The sequence below is a fragment of the Benincasa hispida genome, chromosome 3 (assembly GCF_027475165.1).
Source record: "Benincasa hispida cultivar pf3 chromosome 3, pf3_genome.v1.1, whole genome shotgun sequence".
In the NCBI taxonomy this organism is placed as follows: domain Eukaryota; kingdom Viridiplantae; phylum Streptophyta; class Magnoliopsida; order Cucurbitales; family Cucurbitaceae; genus Benincasa; species Benincasa hispida.
In genome coordinates this window covers 50,000,763-50,028,318 of record NC_143480.1, presented here as the reverse complement: position 1 = coordinate 50,028,318, position 27,556 = coordinate 50,000,763, and the positions used below count along the sequence as shown (strand labels likewise).

The following is a 27,556-nucleotide window of genomic DNA, read 5'->3' as shown; positions in this document are numbered from 1 at the left end:
ATTAATATCATTTTCATATATTACTCGTAAATAATATATAATTTGCTTTTTTTTTTCCCTCTTTTTTAGGATTTAGAATTTACTTGGGACTTCTATTTGTGCGTGTTTTTCTATCCAATCAGCAGTCGCCACCCAATCCCTAAATAAAATTTAAAAAAGAAAAAGAAAAAGAAAAGAAAAGAAAAGAAAAGAACTTGTGTCTGTGGTAGTGGGCCCAAACGGCCCATTACACTGCATGCTACCCAGTAAAGTGATTAACACAGGCCGGCCCATTATGCTTTTTAATGGGCTAGTTATGAAGCACTCGGTCCAATAGGCCCACTCCCCAGCCGCCCTCCTAAATGGATTGGAGATTCGAGGGAAAATCGCAAAAAAAAAAAAAAAAAATCAACCTTAAAATATAATGGTAGTTTTAATTATACCATCAAACTTTCAATTGTAAAAGTTAAACCATTAATTTATACAAGTGTTAAAATTGGACCGTTAAATTTTCATAATTATAGAAATTGTAACAATTATATAAGTTTGATGGTTTAATTTTTATCATTTAGGAGTCCAATTATAAGTTTGAGGGTCCAATTTACAATATTTGTAGAAGTTTGAGAGCTTAATTTTTACAATTGAAAGTTTGAGGGTGCAAATGCGATTACCACCATACTTTATCAGTGATTTTTGCAATTTTCCCTCTAAAATAACTTTAAAATAATAAAAAAAGAATATTACTTGAAGGACCTCAAAGAAGGCTAGATCCGTTCTTTAAAATTAAGGAACTAAAACGAGACATTTTGAAATCTCATGGAAAAAATGCACATATTTGAACCATATACTTGATAATCGCTAACATATATTACATGTCAGTTGAGATATGTTTGCTTTTATCTTAACCAATTAAACTATGTTAAAGTTATGAATATATATATTAATCACTACTTGACTTTGATGGAAACAATGACAACACTATGCCCCCAAATATTAACCTTTATTATTTGTTCTTTCTTTCGATACAAACTCTTGGAAAAGAAAATGAAGGGAAAAAATGAATTTTGTTCTTCAAACAATTAAATTACAAGTAAAATTTATTCCAACAAGCTTAAGAAAAAGAAAAAGAAACAAGAAACAAGAAAGCCAACAATGGCTACATTCTTCTCTCTGTGTCTTCTCAATTGACCTTCTCTTTGATGTTATTGTAATGAGCAATGGGTTTGTTCTCTTTTATGTCTCTTTCTTCCTTAAAATTGGCATATTGTGGCTTAGCATTTTGGAAGGTCCTTTGGAGGTGGAATGATGGATTGGTTTGGTCCTTTCCCATTTTCCACCAAGAAAGCCATCTTTAATCCCCATGTTGTGTGCACTTCCAAATGGCAATGCATGAACCAAACTCCTACAAAAACCATCAACAACATTTACATTCACAAACAAATTTTTAGAGTTCTTGGATTTTCACTTCATTTTATAGTCTATACAATGAATGTTAAATCATCAAAAAATTGCAGAGATTCGAACACAAAATACAAGACTTTTTTCTATTACCATATTAAATTACTGATTGATCTAAAAAGTTAAGTTGATAGGTGAAAGTAAATTTAATATTATATCTTCTAACACTAAGATTGTGTCTATTAAATACTTGAAAATGTTTTAATTAAATAGGTATCTCGATTGTTAATGTTATATTTATTTTGTTCCTCTTGTACTTATAAGTTTTAAAGTCATATTTGATATCATTTGATATTTTATTTTTTGTTTTGTTTTTTTGAAAACTATGTTTGTCTTCTTATTGCTTCTTTATAATAGTTTTCATTTAATCTAAGAAAACATTTGAATTCATAGTTAATTATGAAAAAAAATCAAAAACTAATTTTCTTTTTTAGTTTTTAAAACTTGATTTGGATTTTGAAAGCATCCTTAAAAGATAGATAAACAAAATCAACAAACTCGTGGGTGAAAATAATGTTTAAAAATTTAATTTTTTAAAATAAAAATGAACTCCCTTTCTCTAAATAATTATCAAAAGAGCCTTAAGTTATAGATTTGGTTTTCAAATGGTAAAAAGTTTTAAGATTAATGTCTATTAAATATTTGAAAATGTTTTAAATAAGTCCTTCAACTTTTAACATTGTATTTGTAATTAGAAAGTTTTGATTCTAGTGTGGAATTATTAACTTATTACATTGATCTATTAGATTGCATATTACAATAGTCTTTTTTTTTCCCCCTCTTTTTTATGAAAATGTGTAACTATTTTGAAATTATTTTGTATGGCAAAATCAATTTAATGTTTTATTTTTAAATACAATTTTTATATCATTTAAATTGATTTTAAGTGTTTGAGAATAGATGAACAATAATTGTGATGTTTTCCCATACTTTTATTTATGGTGTAGTAAAAAATAATTAAAAATATGTGATTGTGATAAATCAGTCATGTACTTTTCTCAAAATAAAAATAAAAGTGAAATTAAAATAAAATAAAATAAAAAGTTATGGACTAATAGAAGTATTTACCTGGATTATCAGCTCTAAATCTGATGGCCGTCCATCCACCGGAAGGCACTCCGACGGTGTTTCTCTCAACAGGGTCGACGAGATTGAACGACTTGGGGTCATTTTTAGGGTCATAATTTCCGATTCCTCTTCCAACCACGAAGAAATTAAACCCATGAAGATGAACAGGGTGGTTTTCTGCGGCGATGATCCCGGTATCTTGCAAAACCAGCTCCACCGTTTGGTTGAATTTCAGCTTATAAAGCTTGGTCCCCCTTGTAGTCTGCAAATTTGATGGCCCACTCCCAGTGTAGTTGAAAACATGAGGTGGGTTAGCAGGGAAATCAGTTGTAAAAACTCCATTGATGTTGAAGTAATGAGCTTGAAGTAAGGCTGTTGTTGGCATTACGAATGTGACATTGTTAATGCTGGCCACTGCTCGGCTTCCGTTCCCAGCTTTGCAGGTGGGACAAGGGTTGATCCCAAGCCCAACTGTGAAGAAAAGGTTATGATCAATGGTCAATGGAACTTGTGCAGGGTAGGTGTTCGAATTAAGGCTTCTGAGAGAATCTATGAAGTTGTTGGCAACTGGGGTTGCGTTTTGAGGAGGCGGGGCGGTTAACGTTGTTGTGGTAGTAGCAAGCGTGCCGGAGTAATGCAGCGTGGCCGTGGCGGTGTTGTTGTCAACTGTGATTGGAGAGTCCATGAAAGGGGAGGCTGCAACCAAGTACTTGCCAGAGGTTTGATCAGCAGTTATGAGGGCATTGGTGGTTTGGCCTGGGGCAATCACAATTGTGTCTGTTTTGAATGGTTTCACATAGGTAGCATCTACCTCCACAACTGTGAGCTTGTGCCCAGCAATCTTGAAGAAGAGCTCCTCATTGAGTGCAGCATTGATTATGCGCAGTAAGTAAGTATTTCCACTCTTGACAGGCAATGTGAAACTCCCTGAGGAGAAATATTGATATTAATTTCAAGTATGTACAATTCATTGTAGTCTTTTTAAGTTTCTGATGCATAATGGTTGTTCTATGTTCTGATTGATGTTGTACCTTGTGTAGAACAGTTTGAGATGGGTCCTGAATGACCATTGATTGTGTGAGCATCTGATACATTTGGAGCTAATCCTGATTTGAGAGCTTCATTGATCACGGCTTCGGTGTCGGATTTCCACCACTCAGCTGTAGAAGCAGGATCATGTTTTAGAACCTGGTAAAAAAGGACGCCAAAGATATATGTTATTTTGCTTTCAAACTTGCTTACCTAATACGACAACTACTTCTTTGTGAGGAGCTGGGAATGGATATGGCACACCGCGCTTGGGCAAGATGACCACAGCACCATGGACAGTCGCCCTCAGCCACAGAATATGTGCGTGCCAAAGAAGGGTGCCTCTTTGGCCAGTAATGGTGAAGTTATATAAATAGCTTTTCCCTGATGGGATGGGACATTGTGTAATGTATGCTGGTCCATCGGCCCAACCAGTTCGAAGCTGTCGAACTCCATGCCTGACCAGAAAAAGAAAGTAAGCAAGCATCATCCTTCACTTTCCTCTACAACTTATTACCAGTCATTCATTCTTAGGTTTCATCACATAAGAGAAGTGAAATAGAATTTTTGGAGGAAGGCTCACCAGTGAATGGAAAGGTTGTATTGAACATGGTTAACAACATTAATAAGTACTGTGTCATCTTCCCTAGCATAAATGGTAGGCCCTGGAAACTTTCCGTTGACGGTGACGATTTGCTTACTTGAACAGAGTTTGGTAGTATTTTTCAAAACCACCTGCCATTAACATATAGAATAGGAATTTGAATCCTCAAGTACGTTGGATGTGTCCCAATTTCAGATTTTGTACACAGTAAAGATTGGGATCAATTGAAATGGTGGTAAAAAAAACCATATGATATGTTATCAGCTTTATGTTGATGTCATGAAGATCTTTAAAAGTTCTGTAAATTTCTGAAAGATGAATGAAAAACCTTTTAAATGTTGAAAAGGAAAGAACATGTTACTTTCCATATCATTTTTTAACTACAAAAGTGAACAAGAACTTAAATAAAGCTGGGAATTGTATGTCAAAAGGGTCCTGCCTTTTGCTTGTGATTGGTATAAAAGAACCAGCACTTACATCGAATTTGTAATGCCGAACTCGGCATTCGACTAAAGCTGGGAAAATGCAGGCCACCAGAACCAGAACTCGAATTATTAAACCCATATATCTCTCTCTCTTTTCTCTCCCTCTATTGTTTATTGCCTTGTTTTGATGTGGGGAATGAAGAATAGAGAAACCTCCCTTATATAAAGCTTAGCTGAAATGTCGTTTTTGCATGGTAGGTGAATGATAGAACTATAGTTTCTCTTAAGTCTCAAGATTTCTTGAGCAATTTTCTGCTGTATGTATCTCATTGATACCTTACATCTCACATAAAGTTTTTTTTTTCTTTTCCCCTGATGGACCAATCTTTGTAGTTCTGGAAGCCAAGAAACTCCCAGAGGAAACCAACTCATTCCTCTACACTAATGTATTAGGTACTGGTTGTTGCTTGTATTCTATGAAACAATTTGTCCATATTTTCAACATCATTCACATGTTAATTGAGATACTGCACGCTTCATATCGTTCTTGAGATGACCGGAGCGTTCTTCTCGAGAATGGTTTTCTAATACATATAGCTAATCAAAACTCAGGTAATTTAGATTTGTGAATGTATAATTACTGTAATTTGTGTTTCTCACAAGTATATTGAAAAATGTCAGTGGGAAGGAGGTGAATAATATGGTTAGAGAGAGCTTAGCTTTAGAGATTAGAAATAAAAATGCTTGAGATTAGAAATGTTTGGTTGTCATTTTCAGAGTTCTGGTAAAGAGGAAATGGAAGAGAAAGTGCAGAGATGAAGGTATGTTGCATTCTCAAGTAAGATAAAAATTGATATTTTGCAAAAAGAGAAAAAAAAAAAGATGAATGATTAATTGAATTTATCCACTGAATATATTTATATTATTTTATTGTTGAGAAATGGCTTTCAGGTCAGCTTCAAATTAGTAACCCAACTAATGGTTTCCATCTTGAATGCTTAAAATTAAACCATTGGTGGTGGGTTATGTATATCTTCTCTTTAATAAGTGAAAGAAAAGGTAATTTGAATTTTGAGTTATGGAGTTTGGAGTTTGAATTGGTCAGCAGTAGGTCTCTATCATGTTTCTTGTTGATGAAGTTTCAACCCATTTATGTTTGGATCTTATTTTAATAACCCTTTTAATGCTAAATGTATAGGCTATCATTTTAGGATTTTAATAAACTTCTTGTTATGGTTTCATTTGATTTGAAGGGGAAAATAATTCCTTCTTTTTTTACTCTGGGATTTGTATTTACTTGGGTGGGTTAATTTTAGTTTTGATTTTTTTCCCCTTAATCTGAGATTAACATTTTTGGGTAAAAAGTATTTTGGTCTCAATCTAAATTATTAGGTTGTGTTTGGTTTAACTTTTCAAGTGTTTAATTTAAAAAATAAGTCATTTTAAAAAATACTAAATTATATAGCAATTACTCAAAATAATTTTTGAAACAATTAAAAAGTGTAATTTTTTTTTTTTTTTTTTTTTTTTTTTTTTTTTTTTTATCTAAAGAGATTAAATAATAATATTTTTTTTTTTAAATATTTTTTTCTCTAGTCAATCCAAACGGACTTTTAGTCTATGAACTATAGTTCGGAACGATTTAGTCCATGTATTTTTACATTTGTAACAGTTTCATTTTTGAACTTTAATAAGTAACAAATTGGCTCATATACTTTAAAATTGTGTGGCAATTTAGTCTTTATCATAAATATTTTTTTATCAAAATTAAGTGTCAATTTTTATTACCTAATGACAAATAACATAGTTCAATTGACTTATAAGTATGTTAATAACTCGGAGGTTTGTGGTTTGATTTCTACTACACTCAATTGCACTAAAAAAATTTATTACATAACAACTCATTATTTATAGTTTATAAAAATTATGATCTCAAATTAGTTTATTGATCTACACGTATAAATTTTTTATTATTAAATCCTACAATTATTTTCACTATGGGGACTAAATTATAACAAAGTATAAAGTACATGAATTAAATTGTTATTTATTAAAGTTGAGGGACTAAATTGTTACAAGTTTGAAAGTACATAGACTTGTGACAACTAAAGTTCAAAAACTAAATTGTTATTTGCTAAAAGTTTAAGGACCAATAGTATTTTTAAAAAAACATTTTTATTTTCTATAACTTAATTAGACGTTAACAAAACATTAACACATCAATCATCCAAAATATGACTTCTAGATATTTAGAATCCAACCATAAAGTCACAAATCTAGGTATAACACACTAAATTTGTGTGACCGTACTTAAGTTGCCAAAAAAACACTCAAGTCAAACAGTAAAAACTAAGCTAAAGGAGCCCTAATCAAATAAGGCCAAAAATGGAAAATACTAGCTACCTAAAATGTTATAAATCTTGGAATTTACTGTTTTAAATTTTGTATTTAACAAAAATGTGGAAGTAAAAAATTAATAAAGAAATGAATTGAAAAAAAAAAAAAAAAAGGTGGAGAGGTACAATACAACAAGATTGAAATGGTACAAATAGAAGATTAGATTTAAATTTATAGATATTTTTGAAATTAAGGTTGTGAAACAGTATGGTTAAATATTTTGTAGATTAATTCTAAAAGCCACAAAAGCCTCTATTTATTAGGAACACACCTATGCTTAGCCTCAAATCTCCCAAATTAATAGAAATTTGAGAAATTGAGGATATTAATTTAAAAAAAAGACTCAAATTTAAAGCTCAACTTTATGAGATGGAAGTGTCAACTTAAATTGAATTATTTAGCATAGTAAGGGTATAAAAAGAATTCTGTAACTTTCTTATATACCTACTTTTGGCTTAACTTTAAAAATAAGAATATTTATCCTTTTTGTCCTTTTACATTTTCTCCAAAATTTCCTACCACTCTTTGATTTATGTGCCCTCAATCAATAGTTTATAAGTTTGGTCATTGATCTAAACAAAAAAAAAAAACATAAAACCGAAATATGAATGGAAGGATTCAAAACTGAAATTTATATCTAGTTTTGAGAAACAAAGCAAATATACTAGTAAATGATGAAATGAGGACGGTGAATGAAACTAGGGGTGTTCAGATAGTCCGACAATTCGAACAATTCGGACTATTCAACCCAAAATATAAGGGTTGGGTTGGGTTGGGTTGGATTGGCAGCTTTGTTTTTGGGTTGGGTTGGATAAAACATTTTCTATTTTTGTTGGGTTGGGTTGGGTCGTGAGTTGACTAAAAAAAATCTGAGTTGACCCAATCCAACCCGAATTTTATATATATAAATAAAATATACTATATATATTTATCTTTGATTAAAATTTGATTACTTTTTATTGGTTAACTTGTGAATTTTAAATATTTTTCTTTTAAAATTATTATGATATTTGTCTTTATTTAAAGTTTGCAATAAATATCTTAGATATTTGGTATTTAGCATTTAAATTTTATGAGATTTTAGTTATTAATCATGTGTTGTATATAAATTTGCATATTTTTAATTAAAAAGAAAAAAAAAATTGTAACCTGACAACCCAACCCAGCCCAACCCAACTCAAATTTTAAGGGTTTGATAAGAGACTTTGTTGGGGTTCTTTGGGTTGCCAACTCAACCAACTCGGATTTTCGAGTTGGTTCAAAAAACATCTTTAACCCAACTCAATCCATGTACAACTCTAAAACGAAACATCTTTATTATGTTTGATTGGATTGAATTTTCAACTCAACTATTTTTTATTATTATATATATTTTTTCAATTGGATGGGTACTTTTGGGTGCTTGACATCTATCAAACCAATGAAACACAAAAATCATAATATATTGGAATTAAATATGGTGAAAAATAATGAAAAGTTAGGTTAAGAAGAACAATCATGTTTGGGCTCAAATAGGTTATAGGTTTTGTCTAATACTTAAAAAATTGGTTGCTTTTAATCTAACTTTATCATCAGTTTAGGCAAGAGTCAACCTAGTAGTATCGAAGTTCGTACTTTTGTGAGATTTTTTGTTGTACGGTCTGATGTCAAGAAAAACCTGTTTTTTAATTTCAAGTCCAATAAGTTTGGGGACAAAGGCCCGTCATGCTTAGTCTACTTGGGCCTATGGTTGACCCACTAAATGCTTGATGTAAGTAATATGCTATATTTAATACACAAGAAGATAATTTGAACAAAAACATGGGAATTTCCTATTTTTACCTTTTGAAACTAACTTGTTTTTAATTTTTTTTTTTAAAACTATTTTTTTAACCTCTTTCCTACTTTTTTTTTTTAGATTTTAAGTGGAGGGTTCCACATAGTAAAAATAATATTTTGTCCCTCGATAAATGAATATTTAATTGCCGTCAATTTTACCTTTACCTAACTTATCTAACTCAACTTTTCAGTCTCGAAACTTAAGTTTGAAACCTCAAACTTCAGTTTTACATTTTGTTTTTCACAAAAAAAGCTATACTTGAGAGTCCCGATCTTAGAGAAACAATTTCTTTCCTTTTTAAAGTTCCTTTGAGACATTAAATATGTTGTTTGTTTCCATTCAAGTGGGTATGTTGTTTTCTATTATTTTTTTTTTTTGTTATTCTTGGGTAAGCGTAAGCCTAATTAAAAACTATGTTTTAAAAAAAGATTGCAATATCCAACAAAAATTCTACCCTATTTTGTCAAAGTTTTATAGGAAACATTGAAGAGAAAATTCCAATGACCTTTACCTGGAAAGTGTAATTTCTTGGAAAAGGAAAATGAATGATATTTCTCGGGTCAACTTTATGGGAAATCCTGGTAAGTCTTGACTACCAAGTCAACTTTACGGGAAATTTTACAATATTTTTATTTTTATTTTGACATTTTATTGGTCAACCAGTTCTCTTATATGAGTATTCTCTTTATTTGCATAATGTCTCTCGTGTATTTGTTTGCTAAGGTAGCATTTGGAAGGAGGATGAATGAGATTACTCAGGGAATAATCTCAGGGGCTTGGAAGTAAGATGTGACATTAGGTTTGAGAAATTTTTGTTAGAGTTGTATAAGCAAAATGGGATTGACCCAAACCATCATGACTCAATCCTAAGATGTTTATAGAAGTTTGGATCTAGAGTTCCTAATTATTTGATAAAGAATGACCATGAACTTAGTTTCTTTTTAAGCGGTCAGGATGCATGTAGACCCCCTATCTATTCATCAATGAAACCTAAACCTATGGAAGTAATGACATAAAGAACCCTAGTTGCTCATACCAACCAAGCTTTCCATATTATTTAACCCAACAATCCTCACCCCCTTATTACCCCACACAACCCTCTTTTGAACAAAATTACGCATCAAATGATAATTTTTATGTTGATGTGGCATCACTAACCCCCTTGACCAATAATATTGCCCATGATTGTGTCAAGTCAGATATTTGGTACTGAGGATATTGATATTGAGCTAGGACAGATATGCCTTTCAAACGAAGAGGTTGCATTTGCATTTTCACTCTTTGCTATACATTGAAAGTTCGAGCATGGAGTTGAAAAATCCACCAAGTCACTGTCGACGGTTAGTATAAACACGATACTTGTCGTTGGAGGATTTGGGCTCGGAAGTTTAAGGATTCTACCTTGTTTAAGATATCTAGATATAACTATGTTCATACATGCTCTCAACAACTAATGGATCACGACCACCACTAAGCAAGGAGCAAAATAATAGGACATTTAATTAAGTCTAAGTTCACAAACGCTTGTAGGACCTATAGGCTGAAAGACATCATGCAAGGCATATGTGAAAGATGTCAGTATTAGTTATTCAAAAGTTTGGCAGTCTAAAGAAGAGGCCTTAATAATAGTCTGAGGTAGGCCTGAGGAGTCGTATAAACAATTACATGCCTATGGGGAAGACCTAAAGATAGATAACCCCCAGACTTTATACGAATTGAAGCATGATGAGGGTAGTACTTCTAGTACGTCTTCATGGCATTTGGTCTATCTATTTAGGACATTTATTTATTAATAAAATAAAGAGGTGTTTATTCATTTATTAGTCTTGCATAACTTAATCCAATAAACTAAGATCCATGGTTATTTAAAGTAACTTGAATATTATGTGATAGACATACAATTGGATCGTGTTCAAGTAATAACCTAAAAGGTCTATAGTATATGGATAAGGTTGGATACCTTATCTTGGTAACACTATGGATATGACTCACTTTGTAAATGTTACAAGTGTTGTAAGTGTTACGAATTATTTGATTCAAGTCGTTCATGTAATAGACATGCGAGTTAGAGTATCTTATACAAAGAGTTTGTATAAGACCAGACTGCGAAATAATTAATCTTTCACTATAATGTCGTTGATTGAAAAGATTAATATTTCATAGGATGACCGTAGGTAACTCAATCTCAATCCTGAATGAGTTATGAACTCCTGCCTATAAGAAACTGTCCTTTGATTTGTATGGGTGAGAGTGGCTTGAGTCGTCGACTCAATATGCCTACCATTTTAGGAATAGGACCGAGTAGGAAGCTAAGAACATAAGAATATATCCTTCATGTCTTTAGAAAAAGTAGAGGAGTTGTTCTCTTAAGTGCTGATTCCAGGTCTTAAACAATGGGGCCCCTCCTCTCTCATTGGCTCAGGTTGTTCATTAGAGAATCAGTGAGAGTCAAGGAACTATAGGTAATTATAGGGGTAAAACGGTAATTTGACCCAACTATAATTATGAACGACTCGTGAAGGATTGACTTATCAGTAACATTTATATTCATGAACACATAAATATATTTACAGTGCGAAGAATGCACCTATGGGTCTTTAATGCAGTGACCCGCAGTTAATGAATATTGATTAATTTAATTAAAGAGTTTAATTAATTAATCTCGTATTAGAACTTCTAATATGTAGGTCCATTAGGTCTCCCTACTAGCCCACTAAGGGTAAAAATAAAATTGTTAAAGTTTTGGATGAATTTAAATTATTCAAATTATTTTTGGAAAATATAATTGTGTATGATACAATTAATATAATGTACATGGATACATTATATTATAAAGTTAGTTTTGAATTACATTCAAAGTTAAACTTTATTATATGAAAAAAATAAAATATTTGAATAAGATTCAAATATTGAATAATACAAATTAGATCTATATTAAAACGATAGGTTAAAATTAATATGAATATGATTTATATTAAAACTATAGGTTAAGAGAGAAAAATATATTTAAATATGATTTAAATATTTAATTAATTAAATATATGATATTAACTTAATTAAATTTAATAAATTAGATTTATTAAATATTATTTAGTCAATTTAAATTAAATTTTGATTTCATTCATATTAATAATAATAAATAAATAAATAAACTCCCCATGTGGGGAGTTGTTGGGAGTTAGTGGTGAAAGGTAATTCCCTCTCCCTTCACTCAACGTGAAATGAAGAAAGAGATAAGAAAATTGATTTTTTTTTTTTTTTTTTTCATTTTCTTCCTCTTGGCAACTCTCTCACTCTCTCAAGAAAATTTCTCATTCCCTCATACTTCCAAAAAGGTTAACACAAGCCACAATTCTACCGGAGAATTGCGGAGATACATTAGTGGCGGTGTTTGGAACATCTTAACAGTAGAATTGCTTGAAGAACGGTCTTCAAAAGTGAGTATTTCTACATTTATATTAAATTACAACATGCTTATTTGTTTTTTGTTCTTGTTTTCTTCAACGGATATTGAAGCACGAGCATTCACACGCTTCTGCATGAGATTCAATCCCTTCAATTGGAACAAAGCTAGGTTTACTTTCAATTTTTCGTTTTTAGAAAGAAAGACAGACAAAATGGTGGGGTTTTTATGCATTTTTCTTGAAAATGTATGAAAATTTGCAAATTATTGGTACTTGGATTATTGTTTTTCCATTGATTAAATCAATATAAAGGCCCGGTATTTTGGACATTTATTATGTAAATCGAGTCTGTAAATTCGGGTTGCTAGTGGCAAAGTAGTGAAAAAGGCCAAAAACATAGGTGAAAGACGCATTTTGGAGGCAGACCCGAGAGGTTGTAGTGTAGATTTTTGCTGTCCGTCATTTTTTGTCTGTCATTAATAGTTTATGACTGTCGTTTGTCATTGTTTGTCATGGAAAGATCGTGTGCAGTTTTCTCACGAAAGTGCCTATTTTCTTCCAACAATTAGAAAGCAGATTTTGTGTTTTAAATTAAATTAGTGTAATTTAATTTAATGCTTTTGTTAGGGTACCAATATTTAGTCTATTAATACTATTATATAGTTTTAGTATGCATGTGCAAGTTTTAATTATATTATTTATATGTTCTATATAATATGCCATATAGATTAAAAATCCACCATAGGTTAAGCATGATCGTGCATCAAATTTAAATATAATTGTTACATTTAAAGTATGTACATACATGATGCATACTATATAATTTGCATGATGATAATATAGTTTGTATATTACAATATTATCATGCATGATTAAAAGCATATATGCTATATAGTTTTCATTAATTATAATACAAATGTTATATTATGTATGTTAATGAAAATCAATGATGCATTGTGCATGATATTACCTAGAAAAATATAATAGTTGTATTAATTATTATGTCACTTAGATGTATATTATCGGTTTAGTCATTAAAATATAAAATTTATATGTTTAATGAATTAGGAATTAAAACTTATAATCAAGAATTGCATGCTATGGTTTTAATTAAATTTTTAAATAGTTTAAAATTTAGTAATTAAAACTTTATGTTAAAATTTCTAATAAATACTAGAAATTAGCTTTAATCTTTTACTTCTTTTTAATAAGATTAAAAAGAGTTAATAAAAGATCAAATTTATAAAATAGTTTGGCTATGAAGGACCTTTCACTTAGGAATGTTCTGTCTAGCCTGGGGTATTTAAGCTAACCATAAGGAAACACCCTACCTGGAAACCGATCTAGAAAGGGAATTAGTCAAAGGATTTTATAAGCATGCAATAAAGTTGGTAATTTATTAAAGTATTTAATAAACTTGACCTTATTGTTAAACTATCCAATCTAAACATTATATTGGGCCAATTAACAAATACTTAGATAAATGACTTAGCCTAAGTTTACCTAAGTATACACCCTAGGTTTTAAAATACTTAGTAGGAGGAAAAAGATGTATATGGTATGTCATTTTTCTTCTCATGTTTTCCCTAAAAGTTCACACTATGAGATCTATACTCGACCTCATGGTATTGTGGAAGTGTCCTCCCTTCGGAAGGTGTTTGCATAGGTCAATATCAAGGTGAATGGAGAAAGTATGTATAATGAGTGAGAGAATGACTTTTGTCAACACATCCTATGGTCTCCTTCATAGTTTGCATAGTGCGATTTTATACTCGACCTCGTGGCATCCTGGAAGTGTCCTCCTTCTCGAAGGTGTTTGTATGAAATCAATATCATAGCAAACTCCAAAAATGGATATGTCACTTTAATTTTTGCTCCAATTTGATCTTCCCTTTGGCAGGCTTATTGAGGTAGAACTCTTGTAACTAAAATATGGGGTCACGCACAAGAAATTATGAAGGGGGTTAATAATTTCTGGCCAAAACAATGATAATTAGTTGTTATAAGAATAAGAGTTATTCTAGTGTAATAATTAGTTGAAAAGGTCTCAATTTAATGAAGGGGTAACCGATCACCCTTCGATGGCTTTTATCCTAACTCACTGAAGTATCATTGTAAAATTTAGATGGTTTAGGGTACATTAAAAGTTTGCTAAAACTTGATTAAAATAAAATAGTTATGCATGTACTAATTTAGATAATTTTTTTGTTTCAGCAATCTTGAAATGGCAAGCACTATAATTAGTTTACTAGGAATTGACAAACTAACCGGTGAGAACTACACAAGTTAAAAAAACACGATCAATACTATGCCAGTAATCGATGATCTTAAATTTTTCCTAATTGATTAATGTCCTCAAATCCCTGCTCCTACTGCATCTTAAAATATTCAGGATGTATATGATAGATGGATAAGGGTCAACGATAAGGCCAAAGCATACATCTTGGTAAGCTTAACTGAAGTTTTGGCCAAGAAACATGAAAATATGATCACTGCACATGAGATCATATATTCATTACGTGAGATGTATGGAACGCCTTCCATCCAACTCAAGCATGATGCTCTCAAGTTCATCTTCAACGCCAAGATGAACGAGGAATTTTCTATTAGGCTACATTTCCTTAACATGATGGCCCACTTCAACGTGGTGGAAGTGAATGGGTGTTAGCTCTAAAAAAGAGCTATTATTTTGAGCTTAATTCGACCTTGTTAGTGGATTTTATGTATGTATGGAACGCCTTCCATCCAACTCAAGCTATTATTTTGTAGGTATCAAGCAACCAAGAGGTAGAATTAATCATTTGGTGAAGAAAAGAGTTAATTTGAACATCTGGGCTTCAAAGAAGTTGAAAAGACCAAAATGCCATCGAGTTCCACCAAGAATGATCAACCATCGAGCATCATCGAGTACCATCGAGTAAAAGGCTGTCGAGTAATCAAGAAAATGCTATTGAGTGAACGATGATCGAGTATCGAGTCGTCGAGCATCGAGTAGCGAATTACTGGCAATGGACGCGACATTGCAACCCTACTTCAAGCGTTGCGATGCTCCAAAGTTGAATCCTGCCAGCGTCCCAATGCATCCTGACGCTTCACTTCAACCCTTGAAGGCAGATGCATCAGCGTTGAAACACTGTGAAAATTAACGGACATTCTTGTCTGAACGGTCACAAAAATTGACAGACATTCTTGTCTGAATGGTCATGAAAACCCTTGAACGGTCATGAAAATCGACGGAGCTGAGCACGCGTGCAAGCTAGCGTTGGGCTAAGCGTTGAAATTCTTGTCTGATGCTTCCCTCCTGCCAGTGTTGCAATGGTGCGATGAATCCTATAAATACCTCTCATTGATCCTAGGTCAAAATATGCTGAATTTTTGGGGTATAGGCCGATTCTTGGAGCTGAATGCATGAAGGCCGAAGTTAGGCTTCCTTCTTCTTCTATTCCCTTCTATTTTTAGTGTCTTTAGGTTAGTTTTTATTTTATTTTCGGATTATGAATTTTTATTGGAATGTATCTTTTCAGTTTGTCTATGAATCGATGAGGTAATCTTTTGTTTAATTCTTGGATCGAACGTTCTTTATATTTTGATGAGTTTTCTGTTCAATCTTTATGCTTTAATTCAAAATTATGTTTTTCTTGAATCTTGTTTAATTTAGACTTGCTTTTATGTGTTGGATTGACACCCCTATCATGATCACATGTCTTAGCCAGTTAATTCAAGCAAGCACGCATCCTTGTAATCGTCCATGCTTTGAATTTACCCTTGTAGCACAGATTAGATGAGCATGCTTAGGTTTTTAGGCTGTCCATGAATCTTTGCATCACACGTTTAATCTAGATTTAAAGGATATATTGATTATTTGAACACGACTTTCTTGACACTTAATCAACATAGTTGAATCCTGAATCTTAATGTATGTTTCTAGTTCTTTATGGCTACTGAGGATCCAATTGCATCTAGGAGCATGTAGGTTAGTTAGGGGGCACGACTTTCCAGCCTTAATTATGAATTAGGATGCTCGCTTAGTTCGGATTAATTAATTTTCAGGCTTATAGAGAATATTTAATTTGCATCGATTGGGTAGCTATGCATGCATAATTCGAATATATGATATGTTGGCTAAAAACAATGATTTAGTTTAAAATGAATGGCTACTTGATCTGAGAACTAAATGAACCCATTACCGTTTCATATATCCATTGCACTTTATTTTAATTTCACGCATATTATCTCTTCCCCATCAAAATCCCCCATTTATCGCTCTAGAGAAAATTGACTTAACGAAACCAATCGTGCTTCTCTGTGGATCGACTCGGACTTACCACTGTTGCTACGTTTTAGTAGTAATATGAGTAGTTCGATATTATGAATTTTCTTTTGTTTCGGTTTGGAATAGAATTAACGATATCAATTCTCGATCCGAACAATAGGGAAGTCATCGATGAGGTCAGATAGGTCAGTTTTATTCTGAGAACTCTTTCGAAGAGTTTTTTTGTAATTTCGGAACAACGTTGTTATGAATAAGCTTGACTACAATTTTACCACACTGCTCAATGAGTTTCAAACATATGACTCCCTAATGAGAGTCAAGAGACAACAAGGAAAGGCAAACGTTGTCAGCTCCTCCACAGAGGTTCGACCCTTGGAACTAAGTCAGGACCTTCTAATTCTTCCAACAAGAAGTGGAAAAAGAATAAGAGTGGTAAGGGGAATAAAACTGCCCCTAATGCTGCTGCTCAAAAGGGCAAGAACGTCAAGGTTGCAAAGGGACTTTGTTTCAATTGCAACCAAGATGAACACTAAAAGAGGTACTGTCCAAAATACTTGGCCAAAAAGAAGAAGGCTAAAGAAGGTAAATATGATTTACTTATTTTAGAAACTTGTTTAGTGGAGAGTGATGATTCCTCCTGAATAATTGATTCAAAGGCCCTAATTATGTTTGTTCTTCTATACAGGAAATTAGTTCTTGGCAGCAACTTAAGGCTGGGGAGATGATGATGCAGGTCAAGACATGACATGTTATCTTCGATATTGCAGTTGGGGGAATTAAAACATTTTCATAAATCATACTTATTATTAGATAATATGTAAGTAATTCCTAGTTTAAAACAAAATTTGATTTTTTTATCTTCTTTATTGGAACACTTGTACTTAGTTTCTTTTCATGTAAATAAAACGTTTTTCTTTTTAAAAAAATAGCATTGAGTTATGTTCTACAAAGTTATAAAGTAATTTGTATGTGTTAAGACCATTAACATCTAAAATGTTCTTGAACACTTAAATGTTCAAAACTTCAATAACTCAAAATAAAAGACTTAAAGTTTCCTCTAAGGAAAAGGCCCATCTTTGGTATTTAAGGTTAGGACACATAAATCTCAATAGGATTGAGAGGCTAATAAAGAGTGGATTTCTAAATGAGTTAGAAGAAAATTCTTTACCAGTATGTGAGTCATGCCTTAGAGACAAAATGACTAAGAGACCTTTTACTAGATAAGGTTATAGAGCCGAAGAATCCTTAGAACTTGTACATTCAAACTTCTGTGGTCCAATAAATGTTACAGCAAGAGGAGAGTATAAATATTTCATCTCATTTATAGATGATTATCTATATTTGGGTACATTTACCTAATGCAACACATGCTTGAAGCTCTTGAAAAGTTCATAGAGTATAAGGCTGAAGTTGAGAATTTGTTAGATAAGACTATCTTAACGTTTCAATCAGATGGAGGTGGAAAGTATATTGATTTGAGATTCTAGAACTATTTGATAGAACATGGAATCTCATCTCAACTCTCAGCACCTAGTACACCTCAACAAAATGGTGTATCAGAAAGGAGAAATAGAACCCTGTTAGACATGATTGGATCTATGATGAGATATGCTCAGCTACCTGATTCGTTTTGGGATCATGCAATAATGATTGTTATTTATATTTTGAACCACGTTCTGTCAAAAGTGTTTCTGAAACACCTTTTGAATTTAGAGAGGTCGTAATGGAAGTTTATGACACTTTATAATTTGGGGTTGCCCAACATATGTGCTTGAGGTAAATCCAAATAAATTGGAACCTTGTTCAAAGGTATGCCTATTTGTAGATTAATCCAAAGAAACGAGGGGTGGATACTTCTTTGATCCAATAGAAAACAAAGTATTTGTATTGAAAAATGTTACATTCTTGGAAGTAGACCACATCGGGGATTATAAACCACTTAGTAAGATCATATTGAATGAGCTTTCCAACGAAGCTAGTACTTCAACAAGAGTTGTTGAAGAGGTTGGTACTTCAACAAGAGTTGTTAAAGCAGGCACATCTAGTTAAGCGCATCCTTTTCAAGAGTTGAAAGTCCCTCAACGTAATTGAAGAGTTATATCTCAACTTGCTCGCTATATGGGCTTAACAAAAACTCAAGTTGTCATAGCAAATGATGGTGTTGATGATCCATTATCTTATAAACAGGTAATGCATGATGTGGACAGAGATGAATGGATTAAAGCCATGAATCTGGAAATGGAGTCTATGTACTTCAATACTGTCTGAGATTTTGTAGATCAACCTGATAGGGTAAAATCTATAGATTATAAATGGACCTACAAGAGGAAAAGAGGTAAAGATAGAAAGGTGCAAACCTTTAAGGCTAGACTGGTGGCAAAGATGAAGGAACCATTGAAGGTCCTTGAGCAAAAAAGGGGATCGGACCCAAACCCAAAATTTACGGAATATAAATTTTATAGAAAAATAGAAACTTATGCATCCAAAATATAATTTATAGCATGCTGAAAAATTCTAAAGAAGAGTAAGTGGGTTTAGAAACCCTTACCTTTGAAGAACCGTTCTTCAAGAAGAATCCCTCAAACCAAAAGGACACCACGACAATGTTACCACTGTATTCTCTGGATGAGAATCCAGGAGATGTAGGCTCTGGCTATTTTTTATTAGGGAGATTTTGAAAGAGATGAGAGGAGAAGAAGTGAGTAGTTGAGAGATTTTTTTCAAAATACAGAATCGTTCTGTAAAAAAAAAAAAAAAAGGAAAAAGATGAAGAAAATTATCGTTTTGCCCCTGTAGGTATATCTAACTCCTTAAATACCATCGATCCTTGTAATGAATAATAAATCATAGTCTGACTATGACCAAACCCTTCTCGGGCCAGGAAAGGGTGTAGCGCCATATTGTTCAAGCCCCGGAATCAGCCCTTAAGAGAGCATTTTATCTACTTACCCGACATTAGGGAATGAGTGAATTCCTTCTTGTGTAGCTGTGTTCCCAGCTCCCCAATCAGACGAATCTCCAAAATGGTAGGCTTGTTAAGTCGGCAATCTGGTCACTTTCACCCATACAAATCAAAGGACCGCCTTTATAGGCGAGAATTCACAACTCACTTAGGATTTAGGTCATGTCACCTATGGTCATCCTGGTGAAATGTAAGTCTCTATTATGAACGGCGTTATATTATGAGACTAGTCATTTTGTGGTTCGATCTTATATAAACTTCTTTGTACAGAATATCCCCTCTCACATATCTCCACATAAACAATCAGGATCAAATCATTTGTAGTACTTTACAACAATTGTAACATCTACAAAGTGGGTCATACTCGTAGTGTCACCATAATAAAGTATCCAACCTTATCCATCTACTATAGACCATTTAGGTTATCACTTAAACATAATCCACCTGTATGTCTTTACATACATGTTTAAGCTACAAGATAACCATGGATGTTTGTTTATTGATTTGTGGATTAATGCAACTAAATGTCAAATAAAACACCACATATTTTATTAGATAAATAAGATGTTTGTACAATACAATTACAAACTATAGAATCCTACGAGATTTAGGGCATCAACCCCAACAAAAGGGTTATACCTACGTTGAGGGAGTTGATTATGAAGAAACTCTCTCACCTATTTCCATGCTTAAGTCTACCTGCATTCTTTTATCACTACTACAAAAATAGTGTTTCTTGACGTTTTTTAAATGTCAAGAATGACTTTTCTTGACATTTATAAAAATGTCAAGGAAGCTAGTGTCAAGAATGTCAATTTTCTTGACTTCTTAAAAATGTCAAGAAAAGTAACATTTGACATTTAAAAAACGTCAAGAAACATATATACTTGACATGTTTGAAAAGTTAAGAATATGGGCATTCTTGACAAGGAAAAAACGTCACGAAATTTTGTAAACTTGACATTTAAAAACGTCAAGAAATACATACACTTGACATGTTTGAAATGTAAAGAATGTGGGCGATCTTGACAAGGAAAAAAGGTCAAGAAATTTGCTTGTGACTTTTTTAGAAAAATCTACAATGTTAACGTTTTTTATCTACAATTGCTCCTGTATTTTGATCCAACAACCACATTTGGTATGTATATGACATACATTCATCAATCAAATAAACAATATACATGCATTGACAAACTTATATATCAACCAAAAACTACCAATATCTCTTTAGAAAAACTTAACTTCTTTAACATTGTCAATAGTACAACCTAAGGAACATAATTCTAACAGTCAACCCATATAGACACTTCCAAACAATATAAGAAACATAATTCTAATAGTCAACCCAATATGAATAGGTTCAAAAAACGTACAATTATCACATGTACCAATCCAAAACTATCCTCCCCTCCCCCCCAATGCATATTTGAACAATACCAAAAGATATTACACCTATATGGATATGAAGTAAATCCAGAAATTGATCAGCCGGAACAAACACATCCAAAATGACCAACCACGATCATATGTAGCAACCCAAAAATTCAGCCAACTTTATCCGCACCTCATCTAACTCGATTTGTGAGTACGGGTTCCTTGTATCAATCTATAAACATAAAAGCCAAATATTATAATGAATTCTATTTTTTCCATGCTATTTGAAATGTCGAAATAACGATAACATACCAAATCTGAGATGACAATGCTTCTTTTGGTCACAATATCCCTCATATATCTCATGACGTAGTATCCACATTCGGTGCTCTCAACTTGTATAGGAGACTACAGAGAAAAAACTAGTCAATAAGAATGAAGTAATCCTTACGCACCAGATGTCCACTTAATATGATGAATAAGTAGTCATTTTTAATTTATATTTGTCTTTACTGTTCTCCATAAGGTTTGCTTCCGACTTTTTTTAATATTCTTTTGAAATTGAAACGTCGCAATTACCCTATTTGTCAAGAAATAACCACAAATTCTACAATAAAGTACACTTTAAAATAAACACTACAAATGAATTATATATTTTATATCTACCCGTGATGTTGTCCTCATTGAGTCTAGTTAGTACATAGTATCATCGTATGCATTTATAGCAAGTAGTGTCCAATGACCACTAGTTAATAAAATATAATTAGTATTTTTATTGCTAATGGAAATTGATAGAAACAAAACGTGTTTTAACTCACCCAGGATTAAAAGGACTAAGAACTATTTGGTTTGCTTCTGAGAACATCAGTCTACTACACAGGTTTCGAGTTTTAACTTCCTGAGAGTTATGTCCAGAGGAATTGAGGGATAGATCTACAAAAGTGTATTATGAAATTTCCTTTGAATCAATAAAGGATGAGTGCAAGTACCTACAAAAGATTTATAACATAAATATAGACGACCAAAATTAGAAAGAAATATCAGAACTAAAGTCTACAAAAGTAATAACATTACTTACGCCATGTAAGCCACCAAAGTCATTGTCTTGACTTCATCCATATTACAAAAGTTAATTATGTCCTCTCGTAGGACACAACTCTTTCAATTGATGCCAAAAAGTCCAACTGGAAGTTGTAAAGAAATACAGACTCTTTGGCCATCACCTTCTCAGCATATCTAAGAATGGATTTCAAAGATATTGGAAGAACCGATGTTGAGTCACTAACTTCTTTTTTCTTAGTCATTTCCATTGAAGATTTCTCCTAATGCAGTAAAAACATAGCAACAAAAGTAAATAAAGCAGAAAAATTAGACATTTGATGAACTTAATTGATTTTATTAGTGTTACTTACCTTAAAGATTTTCAAATCTTCTGCACAATTTACATTCACCTTTATCTTGTCTCTTCGTTTCTCTAGGGACTTAATCTCCTCTACCTTAATCTTCTCTTTATGTTTCTTTTCATATGCAGTCTTCATCTTGTTTTTTTATTTATCTTGAGATTCGATCTCATCTACAAAAAAAAAAAAAAAAAAAAAAAAAAAAAAAAAAAAAAAAAAAAAAAACTGCCTGGAACAACTTGTACGTCCAGAAAATGTTGTAGAAGATGACATTTGAAGATGAGCTTCTAATTCTCTAACACGTTGACGAAGTGCTTCATTCTCACTTTTAATTTCCCTGTTTTCATCCTTCCCATGTTTTGATTTTCATTTCACTATATGAAAGTAAGCCGTTGGAGTAACAAAACCACCAACCCCACGCACACACCCATGCCTTTCTTATTAACTCAAGTCTTCTTTGAGATCTCATCCTAAAAAGAAATGAAATTTAATATAATTAAACTATATGTCATATACTTCATGTAAATTTAATACTTGTCTTACTGTTCGATTGACGACTTCTTGAGCATCTTCATTGTCGTATTCTCCTTTCTTATTAACTCAAGTCTTCTTCCACAGGTTAGCTTGATCGAAATCACTTTCATTTGAAGATACTTTCCTCTACATTCAAATGAAGAAAAAAAATTAGATATTGTGATAAATTTAGAAATTGTGAGAACATATACTAAATTCTTACCATCTCCTCAACAAAGTTAGCATAACCTTTCCTTGAAATTCAATGATTATACTTATTCTTAGATTGACGTTCTTGTTGCAAGCATCTTTTTTCCTATACAAATGTAATGATTATTAGTAGGAATGACATAACAAATATTTATAAAATTAGATTAATAATATACCTAAAACTTTACACACAATCTCGATCTTACAAACTCTTTCCAATGACTTTGATCAATAAATGAATATTTTTCTTGTGGATTTATTAGAAGTTGAGGTTCATCTTTAAATGGCAAAATGTATTTTGTTGTTAACCAATTCTTAAACTGACGAAAAACTATGCCTGCAGATTTCATAATTTTCTTCCTAGATCTTGTATCAATTATAGAGGTGGCCTAAACATTGAAAAGTTAGTGAAAACATTACATATACATCTACAATATTATCAAGATAAAAAGTTGAATATATCTACCTCAACTGTACTATATATCTTATCTTTCAACTCAGTAGACACACATTTCTAAGATGTTTATATAATAGGTACATGATAATGCATAGAGGATCCAATGAAAGACTTTAACTTAGCTTCATTTTCACCAATGGGTATACCATCTTTATTGTATTCCATAAACTTCTTTTCTCCCACACTCCATATACGTGTTACATCAAACATAATAATAGCTCCCCATTCTCTCTTCTTTTGATTGGTGGTTCCATTTGGCCTAACAATTACTATTTTTTTGTCACTAAGCTCTAAATCTTCGTCACCCAATGAACTATGGTCTATGTGGTGTATAAATAAAAAACCGGTAATCAAATTTAATAAACAATTAGCATTGTATACATATTAAGAAAACAAAAAATCAAATGTGATTGATAAAAATTATAAATTAAAAAAAATTATCATATTACACAATATAAAACCTACCCATAAAATGTTATGTAAGTATCCATGTGCCTTCATAATTCGATCGTACATATGTTGACATGTTCTCATCCAAGTCATTATGTACATCAACATTCAACATATCATTGGGTATTCCTTGACAGTGTAATATCGTATCTCCAAGTTCGTTGTCATTATATCTATCTTCAAAGTCTCTTTGTGGTGGGGTAAGCACAATTGGCCATCTAACATCACTTGAATCCTCAACATAAAATTCTTGTCTTGCTTGGGTTGCTAGTATAAAAGAACCAAACTTATGACCTATTCTATTTAAATCAAATAAGACAAAACCAAGCTCATCGATTTCGATACTACTATTGTTCTCAACCTAATCACATCTAAACACAACAACGTTAAACGTATGATAATTTAGTTCCCATATCTCTTGTATCACTCCATAAAAAGACATATCTCCAATGATGAGATTTTTATCTTTTGAACTAAACACTTGCATCATTTTTACAACTAAACTAACTCCACTATTTTGTATACTTCGATCCTTATCACAAGATTTTGTGTGATAACGACATCCATTAATTATATAACTGCCATACATAATCATAAAAGGATGAGGACCATGAGCAATCTACCTCAAGTTATCTGAAAGTTCAATATTTCCCATTTTAAGCTCAGTTGCAACCTATCATGAGAATTTCCACTCCAACTCAGGCATTAAAAAGTGTATGTAAAATAATAGGTTGACCATTTTACCTTTTCTCGTAGCCAAGATATAAAAGTTCCTCTTGAAACCATTTCTGATTTTTGGACTTATTTCGATGTTGCAATTGCAAAGCCATCATATGTTTTCTTTGAAGTGAACATTGAAACATTGTATAGTTATATTTATATCATAAAACTAAATGAAAAAATAAAACCAAAATCATTAAAAAAAAAACTTACTCTGAATATGGTTGCACATCAATTGTACTTTCCAAAACATACCGATAAGCTTGATATAAAAGTCCTTGTTCAAGTTTGAAAGAAACTCATTTGGATAATGGTCTACCAATATTTGAATTGTCTAAATAATCTTGTGAATTATGAATGCCAACCCCAATAGGATCTACTCCAAACAAGAAATCAGAACAAAATTCAATGGCTTCTTCTACTATATAACTTTCAGCAATATAACCTTCTGGACGATATCTATTTCTCACAGAGTTTTTAATGACTTTCATGAATCTTTCAAAGGGATACATCCATCGTAGATATATAGGCCCATAAAGTTTGACTTCCCTAACTATGTGTACTGTGAGATGCACCATAATTGTGGAAAATGAAAGAGGAAAATACTTCTCCAATAAACATAATATAAGCATAATATTTTCTTCTAACTTTTCTAATTGTTACACATCTAGGACCTTGTTGCATACAGAATTGAAAAATATACACAATCGAGTTATGGCATACCGAACATGGTTGGTAGCACTGATCTTATTGCAATAGGAAATAATTGTTGTAAGAGCACATGACAATCGTGAGATTTTAAACTATTAAACTTTAAATATGTCATCGACACAAGGTTTTTAACATTCGAAAAGTAACCTTCAGGAACCTTTATTCCTGCCAGTGACTTTAAAACACAACGTTTTTCTTCCTTTGTAAGAGTATAACACACGAGAGGAATGAAGATTTTTTTGTCACCGCTAACACGTGTAAGCTCTGGTCGAATTTTTAAATGAACTAAATCATGTCTAGCATTCAATCCATCCTTACTTTTCCCTGGAATATCAAGAAGTGTACCTAAGATAATTAAATTTTTTTTTTTTTAATGTGAATCACATCTAAACAATGCCTGATATGAAGATCTTTCCAATATGACAACTGAAAAAAAGAAGACAACCTATTCCAACAAATCTTTGAACTTCCTTTTGTGGTTTGTTTTTTTTATTATTCTTCTTTCCTTTAGAAAATTCAAGATCTTTGATTTTTAAATATATAGCCTCCCCAGATAGTGATTATGGAATTGTACCAAGTTCCTTTTGACCGTTAAACAACTTTTTTTGGTGCCGGTATGGATGATTTCGTGCTAGAAATCTTTGATGTCCAAGTATGCCCTTTTTTTCCATATTTCAATCTTATAGAAGTTGTATTGTCTCAAAAAATTGGACATGCCTTATACCTTTTCCCACAACATCCACTTAGGTTACTGTTGGGGTTGATGCCCTTCGTAGGGTCCTATAGTTTGTAAACTTTGTATGAACAAATTCTTATGTGATTAATAATATATGATATTTTTATTCACTTTGTCTATGAAATATGTGATAATTTAGTTGCATTAACCACAAACTAATAAACTAACATCCAAAGTTATCGTTGTAACTTAAACATGTATGTGGAGACATACAGGTGGATCATATTTAAGTAATAACCTAAATGGTCTGTAGTATATGGATAAGACTAGGTACCTTATCCTGGTGACACTACGAGTATGGACCGCTTTATAGGTGTTACAATTGTTGTATAATACTACAAATGATCTGATCCTGATCATTCTTGTATTAGACATGCGGACGGGGATATTCTATACAAAGAAGTTTGTATAAGACCGGACCACGAAATGTTTAGTCTCATTATATAGAGACTTTCATTTCACCAAGATAACCATAGGTAACATGACCTTAATCCTGAGTGAATTTTGAACTCCTGCTTATGAGGACGGTCCTTTGATTTGTATGGGTGAGAGTGGCCAGAACGCTGACTCAACAAGCCTACCATTTTTTGGATTCATCTGATTGGGGAGCTGAGAACACAGCTACACAAGATGGAATTCACTCCTTCCTTGAAGTAGGGGTAAGTAGATAAATTGCTCCCTTAAGGGCTGATTCTGTGTCTTGAACAATATGGCGTCACACCCTCTTTTGGCCCAAGAAGAGTTTAGTCATAGTGGGACTATGATCTATTGTTCATTAGAGGAATCAGTGGTACTTAAGGAGTTAGAGGTAACTATAGGGGCAAAATAGTAATTCACCCTGGCTGTACTTTCGAGTAATTTGTGAAGGGTCATCGTACTATTGATTGGTAATATCCAATGGACACATAAATATATCTATAGTGCAAAGAGTGCAGTTGTCGTTCTTTAGTAGAGTGCAACAGTTAACGGATGGTGGATAATGTAATCAAAGAGTTTAATTAATTATTCACGTATTGTTAGAGCTTCAAGCTATAAGTTCATAAGGTCCCCTTGGTAGCTCAAAAAGATTTAGTTGAGAATCAGTTTTTAGGTTAATTTGAATTATTCAAATTAATAAGAGGGAATTTAATTATATATATGATATAAATTGATTCAATTATATATGATATAATTATCATAATGTATTTGATACATTATTGTTTAATTGAACGAAATAAATATTTGAATGAGATTGAAATATATTTTCAAAGAATGTGATTCATAGTTGTTAAATTTAATATAAATATGATTTATATTAAATGCCATAAAATAGAGAAATTGAACTATAGTTTATATTGTATATGATACAATATTAAAACTATAGGTTATGTGTTATATTTGAAATAACATATAGTTTAATATAAATAAGATATGATAAGTTAGTTATCATATTTATTTATATTAATTTTATTATTTTGGATAATAATTCCTAATTTCTCTCCAACCACCTTATAAGTGGTTAATTGGTTTTTTTTTTTTTTTTTTGTGGAAAATAGGATAAAAGGAAATAGTTTTCTTTTCTTCGACA

General features: G+C 32.1%; 1 protein-coding gene and 2 pseudogenes across 1 annotated transcript; all 3 read right to left on the bottom strand.

The window, feature by feature from the left end:
• Positions 1-960: 960 nt before the first annotated feature.
• On the bottom strand, positions 961-4,755 carry LOC120072697 (laccase-4-like). The gene is made up of 6 exons (XM_039025151.2): positions 4,616-4,755; positions 4,118-4,269; positions 3,748-3,992; positions 3,537-3,665; positions 2,506-3,432; positions 961-1,381 (listed from the first exon to the last, which is right to left on the bottom strand). The coding sequence occupies exons 1-6, from the start codon at positions 4,700-4,702 to the stop codon at positions 1,251-1,253; spliced, it is 1,671 nt and encodes a 556-aa protein (XP_038881079.2). The 5' UTR covers positions 4,703-4,755; the 3' UTR covers positions 961-1,250.
• Positions 4,756-20,940: 16,185 nt separating this feature from the next.
• On the bottom strand, positions 20,941-21,911 carry LOC150037355 (uncharacterized; annotated as a pseudogene).
• Positions 21,912-23,847: 1,936 nt separating this feature from the next.
• Positions 23,848-26,862, bottom strand: LOC150037354 (uncharacterized; annotated as a pseudogene).
• Positions 26,863-27,556: the final 694 nt, after the last annotated feature.